General features: G+C 50.8%; 1 protein-coding gene across 2 annotated transcripts in view; it reads right to left on the reverse strand.

Moving 5' to 3' along the window:
- Hivep3 (human immunodeficiency virus type I enhancer binding protein 3) overlaps positions 1–11,358 on the reverse strand; it is a 68,645-nt gene that overhangs the window by 31,500 nt on the left and 25,787 nt on the right. For both annotated transcript variants that reach the window (XM_028786574.1, XM_028786567.1), the window contains exon 2: positions 1,233–6,711. In XM_028786574.1, coding sequence (XP_028642407.1) covers positions 1,233–6,194 — 4,962 coding nt within the window. In that variant the 5' untranslated portion in view covers positions 6,195–6,711. The remainder of the gene's footprint in view (positions 1–1,232; positions 6,712–11,358) is intronic.

An 11,358-nucleotide genomic window follows, 5' to 3' on the forward strand; every position in this document is an offset into this window, starting at 1 on the left:
GAGAGAGAGAGAGAGAGAGAGAGAGAGAGAGAGAGAGAGAGAGAGATGTTCAGCCTCTGAGGCCCGGTTCCCTCACCTGTACAATGGTGGAGGTGATGCTGCCTTCCAGGGGAGGTGAGTAGTGACTGGGTCCCAGGGTCCAGCACTGGGCTTGGCACCAAACAAGACCACTGCTCACTCCACTAATTCCAGGCATGTTTTGAATGTGAAAAGTCCTCATATGAACTGGTGCTGTTTGGGAAGGTGTACCATTAGGAGGTACACCCTCACTGGAGGAAGAGGGTATCTATCATGAGGACTTTAAGGATTTACAGCTGGGCTCTGCTTCCTGAATGTGGAGGCAATGCAACCAGCCAACTTCCAAATGTCTTCTCTGCCTCTACCATGGATTCCTGGCCATTGTGTATTGTATCCTTCTGAAACTATAACTTAAAATAAATCCTTTCCCTAAAGCTACTTTTGTCAAGGTATTTTTCCACATAAGGCCAGCACAGGTCATGGCCTGAAGCTTTAGGCTGGCCTTGCCTGTGTAAAAGTGTTGTCTTTTTATGCATATTGGAATTTTTGAGTTTCACATCTGTTAAATCATACGGGAAACTTTATTGCATAGCCCCTGAAGTAGGCAATGGAAGAATAAATACGAGCTGCATTGAGAGCCTACTGCTATTCTGTAGCACAGATGGCTCAAACTGTGACACTGACTCCTACAGGTGGAGAGGTTTATTGCAGAACAGTTCTATGCACCATCTTATAGAAAAGGACTGTTTCAGGAGTGGATTGTGTCAAATGTGGAAGTGAGATGATTTTAAGGGGTAGTAGAGGATTAAAGCAAAATAGCAGATACAGATAAAATTTAAAAAGCAGAAAGAAACTAATAAGACAATGGAGAACCACATGGGAAAGAGCTGGAATAAAGTTCTAATTTTCCCAATTCTGTTCTTTAGAGAATCACTCTTTATCTTCCTGAAACTGAACTTTTGATTTTATAGTAGAAACTTCTGGAAAAGTAGCAGCATTTTGCTGATAACATTATTGTAACTATATTAGGGACACAAGGACAGGGAAGCTCAGTGAACATGTTTTCTTATGAGGTCAAAACTCCCAGAGAGAAAAACCTGCCTCCTACCCCAAGCTGGCTTTAAGTCTACAAACTTAGCATGAAGAAAATGTGGCTTTAAAAGCTCAACATAAGTTTTTGCATTATTTGGTGGCTAGAACAAGGCAGAACTTACCTCTGTCATGCGGGGCTTTCGGGAGTTGGATGGAACCAGCCTTCCTGCCTCAGGATGCGGAGCTGTGGCCATGGTATATGTCTCTCTGCTCACCTTCTGCTTAGATCTCAGGAGGGACAAAGCAGCTTTAGTGGAAACCCCTGGAAGGTTGGGGTTGTACAAACTTATGCACCAACCAGCGTAAACAGAGGACCTCCTATCTGCATGCTGGATGTGATTTGGCTTAATGTAGTTTAAATAGCACCAACTGACATTAGTGGTTGTGTGGAGGCTGGGGAACTGCAGTACCTTCTTTGAGTCCGTACCTTCTTGCAATTTGGCTGATTTAGGGGAAGTATCTGACAGAGGCAGAGAACTAGGAGGTGCCAGGGGAGGGAGGTCAGTCTGCTCCTTTAGATCTTCTTTCTTTACACTCAGAGGAGGCAGACCTCTTCGGTGAGCTTTGCTAGATGGTTGGGCATATTCCTTCAAAGCTTCTGAGCCTGGGGCTGTCCCATGGGACAATGTGGAATGAGAGAGGGGAGAAAGTTCTTTTGGGTCGGATGCATCTGAAGACAAGCTGGACAGTGTTTCTGCCTCCCTCCTGCTCCTGCCCTGGCTTCCCACAGGGGCTTTCTCTGTTTTCTTCCTGTCCTCTGTACTTGTCAGCACGACACTACAGGTACTCACAAGCTCCAGTTTTTCATCTGCCTTGGAAGCTTCCTCCTCCTTTACCCTTTTCAGCTGCTGGGTTTCCATGGTAAGTTCAAGACTGCCAGCTGGGGAAAGGACACGCTTGCTTCCACTGGCTGTGGATGAGCACCCCTCTAGGCTCAGGATACCCTCAGAAGATAGTGAAGTGCCTTTCCTTTCAGGTACTCTCAGATACGGTGTCTGGTGCCCTCTGTTCTGTTCCTTGCTTATGCTAGACGGCCCAGGCTCAGCCTCACATACATCAGCCCCACAAACAGTCACACTTTTGGAGGAAGATCCCTCATACTTGGTAAGAGCGGTGCTTGCCGAGGTACCTGGAGACTGTGTGACCAAGACCTGAGACAAAGTGGTATACATGGCACTTCCATAGGATGGCATGTGGGTCTGGATGCGGACAGGAACAACCAGTGACACCATAGCGTCTGGACAGGCAGGCAGGGCCAGAGGTGGGGCTGATGTGGGAGCTGGGGAGGTGGCTTGGGGAGTCACAGGAGGCAGTTGGATGTCACTGCTATATTCTGCGCTGCTGGAGGGGCCAGGAGGTCCTGTTGCCAGAGGGGGCAGGCTGGTTTTGATCGGGGGCAGGTGGCTTTCTATTTCACCAGGGAGCTGCAGGGCAAACTGGGATTGCAGAGGGAGAAAGTATCCGGAGAGGGTTGAGGGGGTGGGGCACGGCATGGGGAGGAAGGAAGGGGGCTGCTGGAAGGGGATGTCTGCAGCATGAGGCAGGAGCTGAGGGAGATGGAGCTGGCTGGGGTGTAGCACGGTAGGTTGTAGGGGAAGTGGTGGGGCTTGGAACAAGGAAGGTGGGAGTGGTGGTGTAGAGTACGGGGAGGAGAGGAGGCCGGCCATCGCATGCGTGGGGAAGAACTCAGAGGACTGCCCCTGCTCCTGGGGCAAGAGCTGCTGCAGGGAGAAGAGGGAGACTGGAGGGGGCAGCTGGGTGCCTAGAGGTTGGAACACTTGCAGAGCTTCTGTGTAGGGTGGGCTGGACCCCAGTGGGGGCCTGTCCTGCATCTGGCTTTTGCCTCCTGAGGGTCCACCTTGTGTAGTGGCCACAGAGATCTGGGGCACAGAGCTTCTTGTGGAAGGCTTGCTGGCTGAGGGCTCCTCACTACTCTCTTGTTTTCCCCTGGGGGCGGCCTCCAGCTCTGCTTCTGGAGCTCTGTTCAGGGAGGCCTGTCTTACCAGAAAGCATTTTCTTCTTTCTGGCGGGGCAGCTGGGGGTGGTGGTGCTGCAGGTACTGCTACAGACAGTCCTGTTGGGGACAAGCTGCCGTAGTCAAAGGATTTGCTTCGGGTCTCAGTCATGTGTGAGGAATGGGGCACGTGGGGGCTCTGCTCTGAGGCTGACCTTCTCATCTCTCTGGCATGTGGGTGGTGGCTGGGGACAGTCAGCATGTGGGTGCCCAAGGTTTTGGAGCGTGTGTCTGATAGGGATCCAGGGGTCTCGGTTTTTCCGTGGTCTTCCCTGTCGAATGAAGCCGAGCGGCTGGAGCCACTCAGAGAAATGCTGCTCTCCTGGCTTGGGCTTCGAGACAGAGGCACAGAGGACTCAAAGCTGGACTCCCCTGAGGACTGTGCCATCTCAGCCAGGCGGAGTCTCTTTTTCTTGGGTGGCAGCTTCTCCGCGGGGAGCTGCGCCAGTGTCTGGCTGCGCTGGGGCCACTGGAACTCTTCTGTCTTCTCAGGCTCCTTTGGGGGTGGCTCAGGCTCTGTGTCAGGCCTGTCGGGTTCTTCTGTCACAAGGATCTCTGGAACCTGAATGTTGGGCTGTCGGACCAACCTCGGCTGCAGGGAGTGAGTTGAGCGTCCGTGCAGGGCAGGTGGTGGGGATGAGAACTGGGCCAGGGCCTTGTCTTCTTCCAGGCCGCTGGGTTGTTCCAGCGGGTCAGACTTCTCAAAGGAGCTGGTGTGCTGGATGACGGAGATTTCTTTGGACATTGTTCTCCTCTCTTTCCCTGGTTCTGACCCAGTTCCTGGCTTGGGAGTCCTGGGCTGGAAGCTCGTGGGTCCCTCTAAAGAGGGCACTGATTTGCTTGCTTCTGCTGGTGACTTGGTGGACTCCAGGGGAAGGTTATGAGCTGTGTCTGATGGGCCGGGGCTGCCAAAGGCAGGTGGCTCTTCCTCATCTCCAAGGCTCTTTTCCTTCCGTCTTTTTCTCAGTGGAGTGAGTTCCAAGGTGGCCCCCAGTTTATAATGCATCATCTGGGACCAAGGCTCAGGCTCAGCCTGAGTCTTTTCCACTTCATGAGCACCTGCAGAGTGGGCTTTTGTGATCTGGAGCTCAGAGCAGTAGTACTTTTTATGAGTTTCATAATTATCTCTCTTTTTGTACCGAGCACCGCAGATGGTACATTCATAGTTCACACCTTTTGTTTTGAACCCCTTCTTGGTCTTTTTGGTAAGGTCGCTCTCCTTGGGTTCTGGTTCATCAGAGGGCTTGGAGGTGAGGTCTTTGCTGCTTGGTCCAGGCTCCTCAGAACTGTACTCACCTCCCAAAGGTAATTCAATGGCTGGCTGGCGCTTTAGCATCCGTGGGTGGGAAGTAAACACGGGAGTGCTGCGGCTGGGGACCTCAGGGTCAGCGATGTGGTCATCAAAGGAGTAGCTACCACGGAAGGTGTGGTGGGGGGTGCTGATGGTGCAGGCGGCAGAAGGCATTGAGTGGCTTCTCAGGAGAGGCACAGGGTGCGTGGAGCTGGGTGGGTGCTGGAGGCTCAGCAGTGACTGGTCCTGCTTTGTCTTCTCCCCATGGGACGATAGTGACTCCCGGTAGAGGCTGGATTTCGGGGACTCCACACTGCTGCGCCTAGTTAGAGAACTCCTCCTGGGCTTCACACTGTCGATCTCACTGGTGTCCACCACAGCCTCATTGATGGTGATGAGCTTGGTGATATGTTCAATCACTTGTGTCCTGGGCACAGACAAAGGCACCAAGCTGGGCTTGTCGTCCGCAGACAGAGGCAGTAGGGGCTGGGTGGAGGTGGATGCCAGCATGGAGGTCCGCTGCCCAATCCGTCCACACTTGCCGAAGATGATCTCTGCGTAGGACTTGGCACTGGTGTTGGGCGGGCTGACCTGCTGCTCAGCGCTCTCAGAGCGTGAGAAATATCCAGACTCTGTGCTGCCTTTGCTTCCTGGGCTCAGGAATGTCTGCTCCTCGATCAGCTTCTTCCTCTCACTCAAGCGGAGTGCCAGCTTCTGCTTGATGGTGTGTGTGTCTTCTGGTTTATGGATCAGGGGATGTTCTGATGAGGCTTCTGCAAATGGGGTGGGGTCCTCCAGCGATGGTGCAGTGCTTGACTGGGATAGGGAGCAGCGCTCCTGGCTGGAACCATGGCTCCCTGAGCTGTACAAACTACTTGAGAGCAGGGGGTGCTTAGATTTGGGGAGAACATCTGTGGAGGGACCTGATGTGGCTCCAGTTTCCTCCTCAGAGTCCGTGCTTTCTCCCTCGGTGGGCTCCTCAAACTCTTCCCCGGGGATCCTCTCCATCTCCAGCCCAGGGGGGTACATCTCACTGCTAGAGCCAGAGGCTAGGCCAGCTTTGATGCGGTGGGCATGGGACTTCCTGTGTTTGTAGAGGTTACTCTTAGTCTTGAAGGAGAAGCCACAGGGGCCGCAGGGGTAGGGCCTCTCACCTGTGTGTGAGCGAATGTGTTTCTGGAGCACACTGGGCTTGGCGCAGGGTCGGCTGCAGTACTGACATATATACTTGCCTGGCTTCTGTGGTTTCCTCTCTTTCTTGTGTGCCTCTTCTGTGGGCTTCAGGGAGACCTGTGAGGGACGAGGCACAAAGACCTTAGGGATGCCAGGCAGGTCCTCAGGAGGAAGGATAGAAGCATGGGATGGGAGGAGCTGGCTCTGCGGATGTAGCCCGGGGGCCACAAAGGAGCCCGAGGGTCCAGGTCTCATGGGGTCAACCAGTTGCCACGTGGACCCCTCGAGGAGATGCTCTGGCTTGCCAGGGGACATGAATGCTGGTGACAGAGGGTGCTGCGGGAGCTGTGAGATGTGGACCGAGGCCTCGATGGATGGCCTCCGAGGAGGCTTCTGCTGCTGGCCTGTTTTCTCCTGAGAGGGGCCTGAGAAAGACTGTGGGGCTAGGAGCTCCTGGGTGGCACTCTCTGAGGGAGCAGTAGTGCCGCTGCCTGGGTATGGAGCGCTGGAAGAAACACTAGTCTGAATGGCCTCTCCTTTGGTCAGCCGCTTCCGGGGACTTCCGTCAGCCTTCTTGGTGCCCTTGATGCTTTGATCAGGATCCATGACCTTCACAAGACTTCAGATGCTACTCAGGGAGTTTGGGGTAGGTCGCATTTATGAATAATCCAAGTGTCCCGAGGTGTCTAGTTTTGGCAACATTGGTCAAGAGCTGCAGAAGCCAACCCCACGATGGCTTCGGGGCTGGGCTTTTTATGCCCCAAGTGTCAGTGGCTACAAGTGGACTCAGAGCAGGTCCTGGGGCCCACGCTGTTCATATTGTGTGGCATAGCCCTCTACTCTGCAGACAGAAAGCATACTGGCATTTTTCTGCCTGAACGTCTGTCTTGAAAACAGCATGGAAGATGTCAGTATTGCCATTGAGTGGATTTGAGTGACAAGCAGCCCCCACGAGTCCCCTGTGTGCTATATGAACAGCTGAAGGTCGGAGACATCTGTGTCCATGGGCCTGTCATCCCTAGTCCTGGCTGAAGAGATGCCACAATGGATGCTGGGGCGGCTCTCTTCTGCCCTTGAATTCTGTATTGGAGATTAGCAGCCTCGGAGGAGAAATCACGGTCTTCTGTGAGGGAAAAATACACATAACAGAGGAAAAGGATTTACTGAGGCTGTCCATAGGCTGGGCAAATGGAGTGTAGTTAAAGCTGGCTAAGACTTTTTAAAAATTAGCCAGAGACATTCAAACAGGATGCAGCACCCCCATCTCCCCATGTTCATACTATACCAATGCCTTCACAGAGACAATGTTTCTGACACTGTCTTGTGGGGTTACTGGGGGCTAGAGGCTTGGGCCCCTAACCCTGCCCTGTGACCCAGTTCCAGTGAACCTGGGCTTGCCAAGCCTCTGCTGTGAATCTGGAATAAGGGTAATAGCAGGTCCTGTCAGGACTGCTCCTGTAGCCTTCAGCAGAACACCATTAGGAAATGGATAAACCTGCTGCTGAGGGGGTACAGATGGTACTGGATGGGGGTCTCAGGCAGAGGAAGCACCGGAGGATACCAGGTGAACCTTCTGAGGGATAGAGTGTTGACAAACACACTCTCTGGCCCCAGATCTGCATGGCCTTGAGAAATATCACTTATATTTACCCCCATGCAAATCCCTATCTTGTGTTTCTGGGCAAAGCAGTAAAGGCTGGAACATAGCTCATGGTAACTCACACTGAACATGGCTGTGACCACCAGACTGATCCAAACACTCCCAAAGAAATGGGGGATTTTCTAGAGAGTTCCTCCAGCTTTGCAAGCTTTTTTTTTTTAAAAAAAAACTTTATTTATTTTTTATTTTTATTAAAGACAGTGTTTCTCTATGTCCTGTAACTTGCTCTGTGGACCAGGCTGGCCTTGAACTCAGAGATCCACTTGCCTCTGCCTCCCAAGGGCTGAAATTAAAGGCATGTGGGATCAACCAGCCAGGGCCACACAGGCCCTCTGATTTTAGGGCTGGTGCTCTCTGCATCCTGCTTACCACAGTGTGGGATGAGTGCTGTTGCCAGGGCCTTGGAAGGGCAATGCAGACTGAAGATAAGGATGCTGGACATAAAAACTCACGACTCAGGAATTTCTCAGCCTTCGATTGCATTAAATTCAGATGTGGTGTGAGCAACGTATTATTGACTACTCTTTAGCAGAACCTCGCTGACTCTGTGACCCAGAGACGTGAAGAGAAAACCTCCTTCCCACTTTGCTTACCTCTGAGCATGACTGAAGTGACAGAAAAAAAGCCAGTTTTTAGATGACTAATGGGGGCACTATAAAAATCGCCAGAACAATGGACCAGAGTTTCAGGGCTCACTTCCAAGCTATAAGGGGGGGGGTGCTCTAGAAAATAACCACAGAACAGCCACAAGGTTCATGGTATTCACCACTGAGGCCATGGTACCTCAGAAGCCAGATGACAACCATGAGGAGAATTTGGTTTTCAACAGCTAATTGGCTAGCACATCAGGCTAGTCAGCTCCTATTCTGGAAGCTTCCATAGGCTTAACTATTAAAACAATCTAACAAGGAAGCAATTGGAGCTCACTGGGACTAGAGCCACCAAGATCTCAGGGTTAATCACGTGATATCAACAGGTTCCAGGCCAGGAGTCTGGGATCCTGAAGGTAGTGAAAAATCTCCTTAGATATCTAGTGCTACAACCACGTGGTCAGGGTTTGGAGTGGACATTCTGAAGCTGGGGGAGCCAGGAACTGGGCTCTGTCAGGCCAGATAGGCCACCCACACGGTCAGGACACCAGCTGGAATCTATTTCAGGCTCTAGGCTGAGGTGCCAAGGCCATTGCCCAAGTGTGATAACACTGAAGTGACGGGAGACAAGAGCTTTATGCCCAGGAAGCTATGCCAACCTAACCCCAGAGGCTAAGTTGGAGGCTCCAACAAGGTTGCTAGTAATGAACTTGCATACACACACACACGCACACATACACAAAAACACACACACACAAAGACACACACAAACCCAGTATACAAAAATGTGGTCACAAGTTTTACTGTTAATAAAACATGATGATTTCAAAGTGCCAAGAAAGTGAACTTTGTCACTTTCAATAGCTGGGAATCCAGGAATCAAGACCACAGGCTGGACAGGATATGAACAGCAAATATTCTCACTTCATGACACACCATATTATCAGCTACAGCCAAAGCTGTTCACACTCATGAGTGTGGGCTCCTCACTTACAAAGCAAAGTAAAAGCAAAACAGGGCAGGTATGAGGATGTTGGCCTGGAGAGGCAGGGTGAGGTGGTCAGAGAGCCACAGAAGGAAGCTGGATCAGAATGAGGTCAAGGCCAAGCAGGAGTGGTCACTGGTTGGAAATAAAAACACAGCCATGACTAGAATCCCTCCCAGAAGCCATTTGTCTTTCTTAGTATATAAAACTCCACCTTTGACTTATCTGTAACCAATCAGCTACAACTCTATTCTTTCCTAGGTTCCTTTGCCCCAGTCTTGGCCAACTTCTAGGTCACAGCTAACAGGACAGGTGCTTGGCTTCCACTTTCTAGTCTTCTCAGGAAGGAATATGGTACAGGATGGTGACTGCATTCCCACCTGATGATGAGGACCCACCTAAGGGACAATTAACGGGCAGGAATGTTTGATCTGCTCCCAGGAGCAAATCACAACCCTTTGGCGAAGCCACAGTTACTGGTCCCTTTGAGCAGCTGAACACTAACCCCACTGGGTGGGTTGCTAATCTCTGAGAGTTTTTCCCGGCTCCCAGAGGCTGTCTGCCTTCCTTGGCTTGTGGCTCCTATGTCTTCAAAGCCAAGTTGGCTCCAATGGAATCATTTCACACTAATGTCTGTCTTTCCTTTCTCTTGCTTCTGCCCAGATAAGCCATTATAGATCCTTATCAGGCTCAGCCACAAAGTCCCTCTTGCCATGAATGACAATCTATCCACAGGTGCCAGGCAGAGAAACTGGCTGTCTTATGCCCACCAGAGTCTCATCTTGTATCTTAATCTTCAATGAGGCTTAGGGTAGCTGCACAAACATATTAGCCAAGGAGTTTTTCTTATTGGCGTATGCAAATTCTCCATAGGGGGTTATCTACCAGTCTCTTCCTCTATGACTCTAAGTTTCATGGCAATACTTTATTTAGCATGTGACCTATTTGTTCTAGCTCATTCTTTTAAGACGTACATCCTCCCGTCCCCCAGGTGTCCCTCTCTATCTCCATCTGGACATTTCTGCGTGTATAAGAAATGACACGAGCATTAACTTATTATTTTATAATATTACTGAAAACCCATTCCCCTCTCCTCTCTCTCTTGCTCTCTTGATCTTCCTCTCTTACCCTCTTCCTGCTCTCTCCCCATTCCCCTCCCCCTCCCCCTCCCCCTCTCTCTCCATGTTCATGGCCAGCCTCTTCTCTTCTCTCCTCTCCTCTCCTCTTCTCTTTTCTTCTCTCCTCCTCCTCTTCCTCTCTCTCTCTCTCTCTCTCTCTCTCTCTCTCTCTCTCTGCCTTTCTCTGTCTCTATTACCCCTCAACTCCCCTCCCCATGCCCTAAGTAAACTCTATTCTATACTATACCATCTGTGGCTGGTACCTCATGGGGAAGGGATGCTTCAGCATGGGCCTGTAAAGACACCCTCTTCCCCCACACGATACTGTGCCTCCACCAAACATAACTCTGGCTTCTTTTTCATTCTTTATAAAACACAATATCAACCAGTAGCTCAAAGCTCTCATTCTCTAAGTCACCCAGGGTCAGGTCTATGCTTAGCTAGCTCCTCAGTGGCTTCTAGTGAACATGTCTCTCCAAGAATGGACAGGGCCTGGACCTACAAATCTTATTTTCAGTGCCTGATCTCAAGCATATCATTTAGCAAAGTGTAAAGTATTTCTTCTTAAAAATGATTTCTTTTTATTTTACATGCATCGGTGTGTTTGCCTGTATGTGTACCTGTGTAAGGGTGTAGGATCCCCTGGAACTGGAATTACAGACAGTTGTAAGATGCCATGTAGGTGCTAGGTATTGAATCTGGGTCTTCTGGAAGAACAACCAGTGCTCTTAACTGCTGAGCCATCTCTCTAGCCTATAAGGTATTTCTTGAAACACTCAGCTGAGAACTTACTATGTGGCTGCACTGTCTAGCATTAGTGTATTGATGCTCACCCATGTTCTTCTTTTGCTGAAGGCTTATTGCTTTCAATCAGACAGGGAAGAAGCAAGGTGGGAACTGAGTCTCCAGCTCAGGCCGATGCCTGGGAGGTCACTGGGTGCTGATGTGGCCAGAAGTCTGAATCACAACATTCATTCTTTCTCCTTCAGTCTCTCCCAGGAGCCACAGGCCCTGGAGTTGTACCAGATATGTTCCCGGGGGGCCAATCACCAAGTAACCATGGTGACTGCTATGGTCTGGACCTGAACATCCCTGGTGCCCCACAAACAAAGGTCTGCTTTTCACTTAGTGCTATGGGCATGTGGTAGAAAAATAGAAGAGATGGGGCTAGTGAGAGATCCCCTTCCGTGTGCTTCGGGAGGCAATGTGGGACCTTGATTGCTCCTGATTCTTCCTGTTTCCCAGTTACTGTGAAGTGAGCAGCTCGCTCTATAGTGTCCTTCTGCCACAGACCCCAAAGCAGCAAGTGGGCCAAGTATGAACTACAGTCCCCTAAACTATAGGCACAGGAAACCTTTTCTCGTTTTAGCCTTACTTCTTTACCTCAGGTGTTTTCTTATAGTAAGGGAAGCTGACT

This window comes from Grammomys surdaster, unplaced genomic scaffold (assembly GCF_004785775.1).
Source record: "Grammomys surdaster isolate TR1022 unplaced genomic scaffold, NIH_TR_1.0 100, whole genome shotgun sequence".
NCBI classification, from domain to species: Eukaryota; Metazoa; Chordata; class Mammalia; order Rodentia; family Muridae; genus Grammomys; species Grammomys surdaster.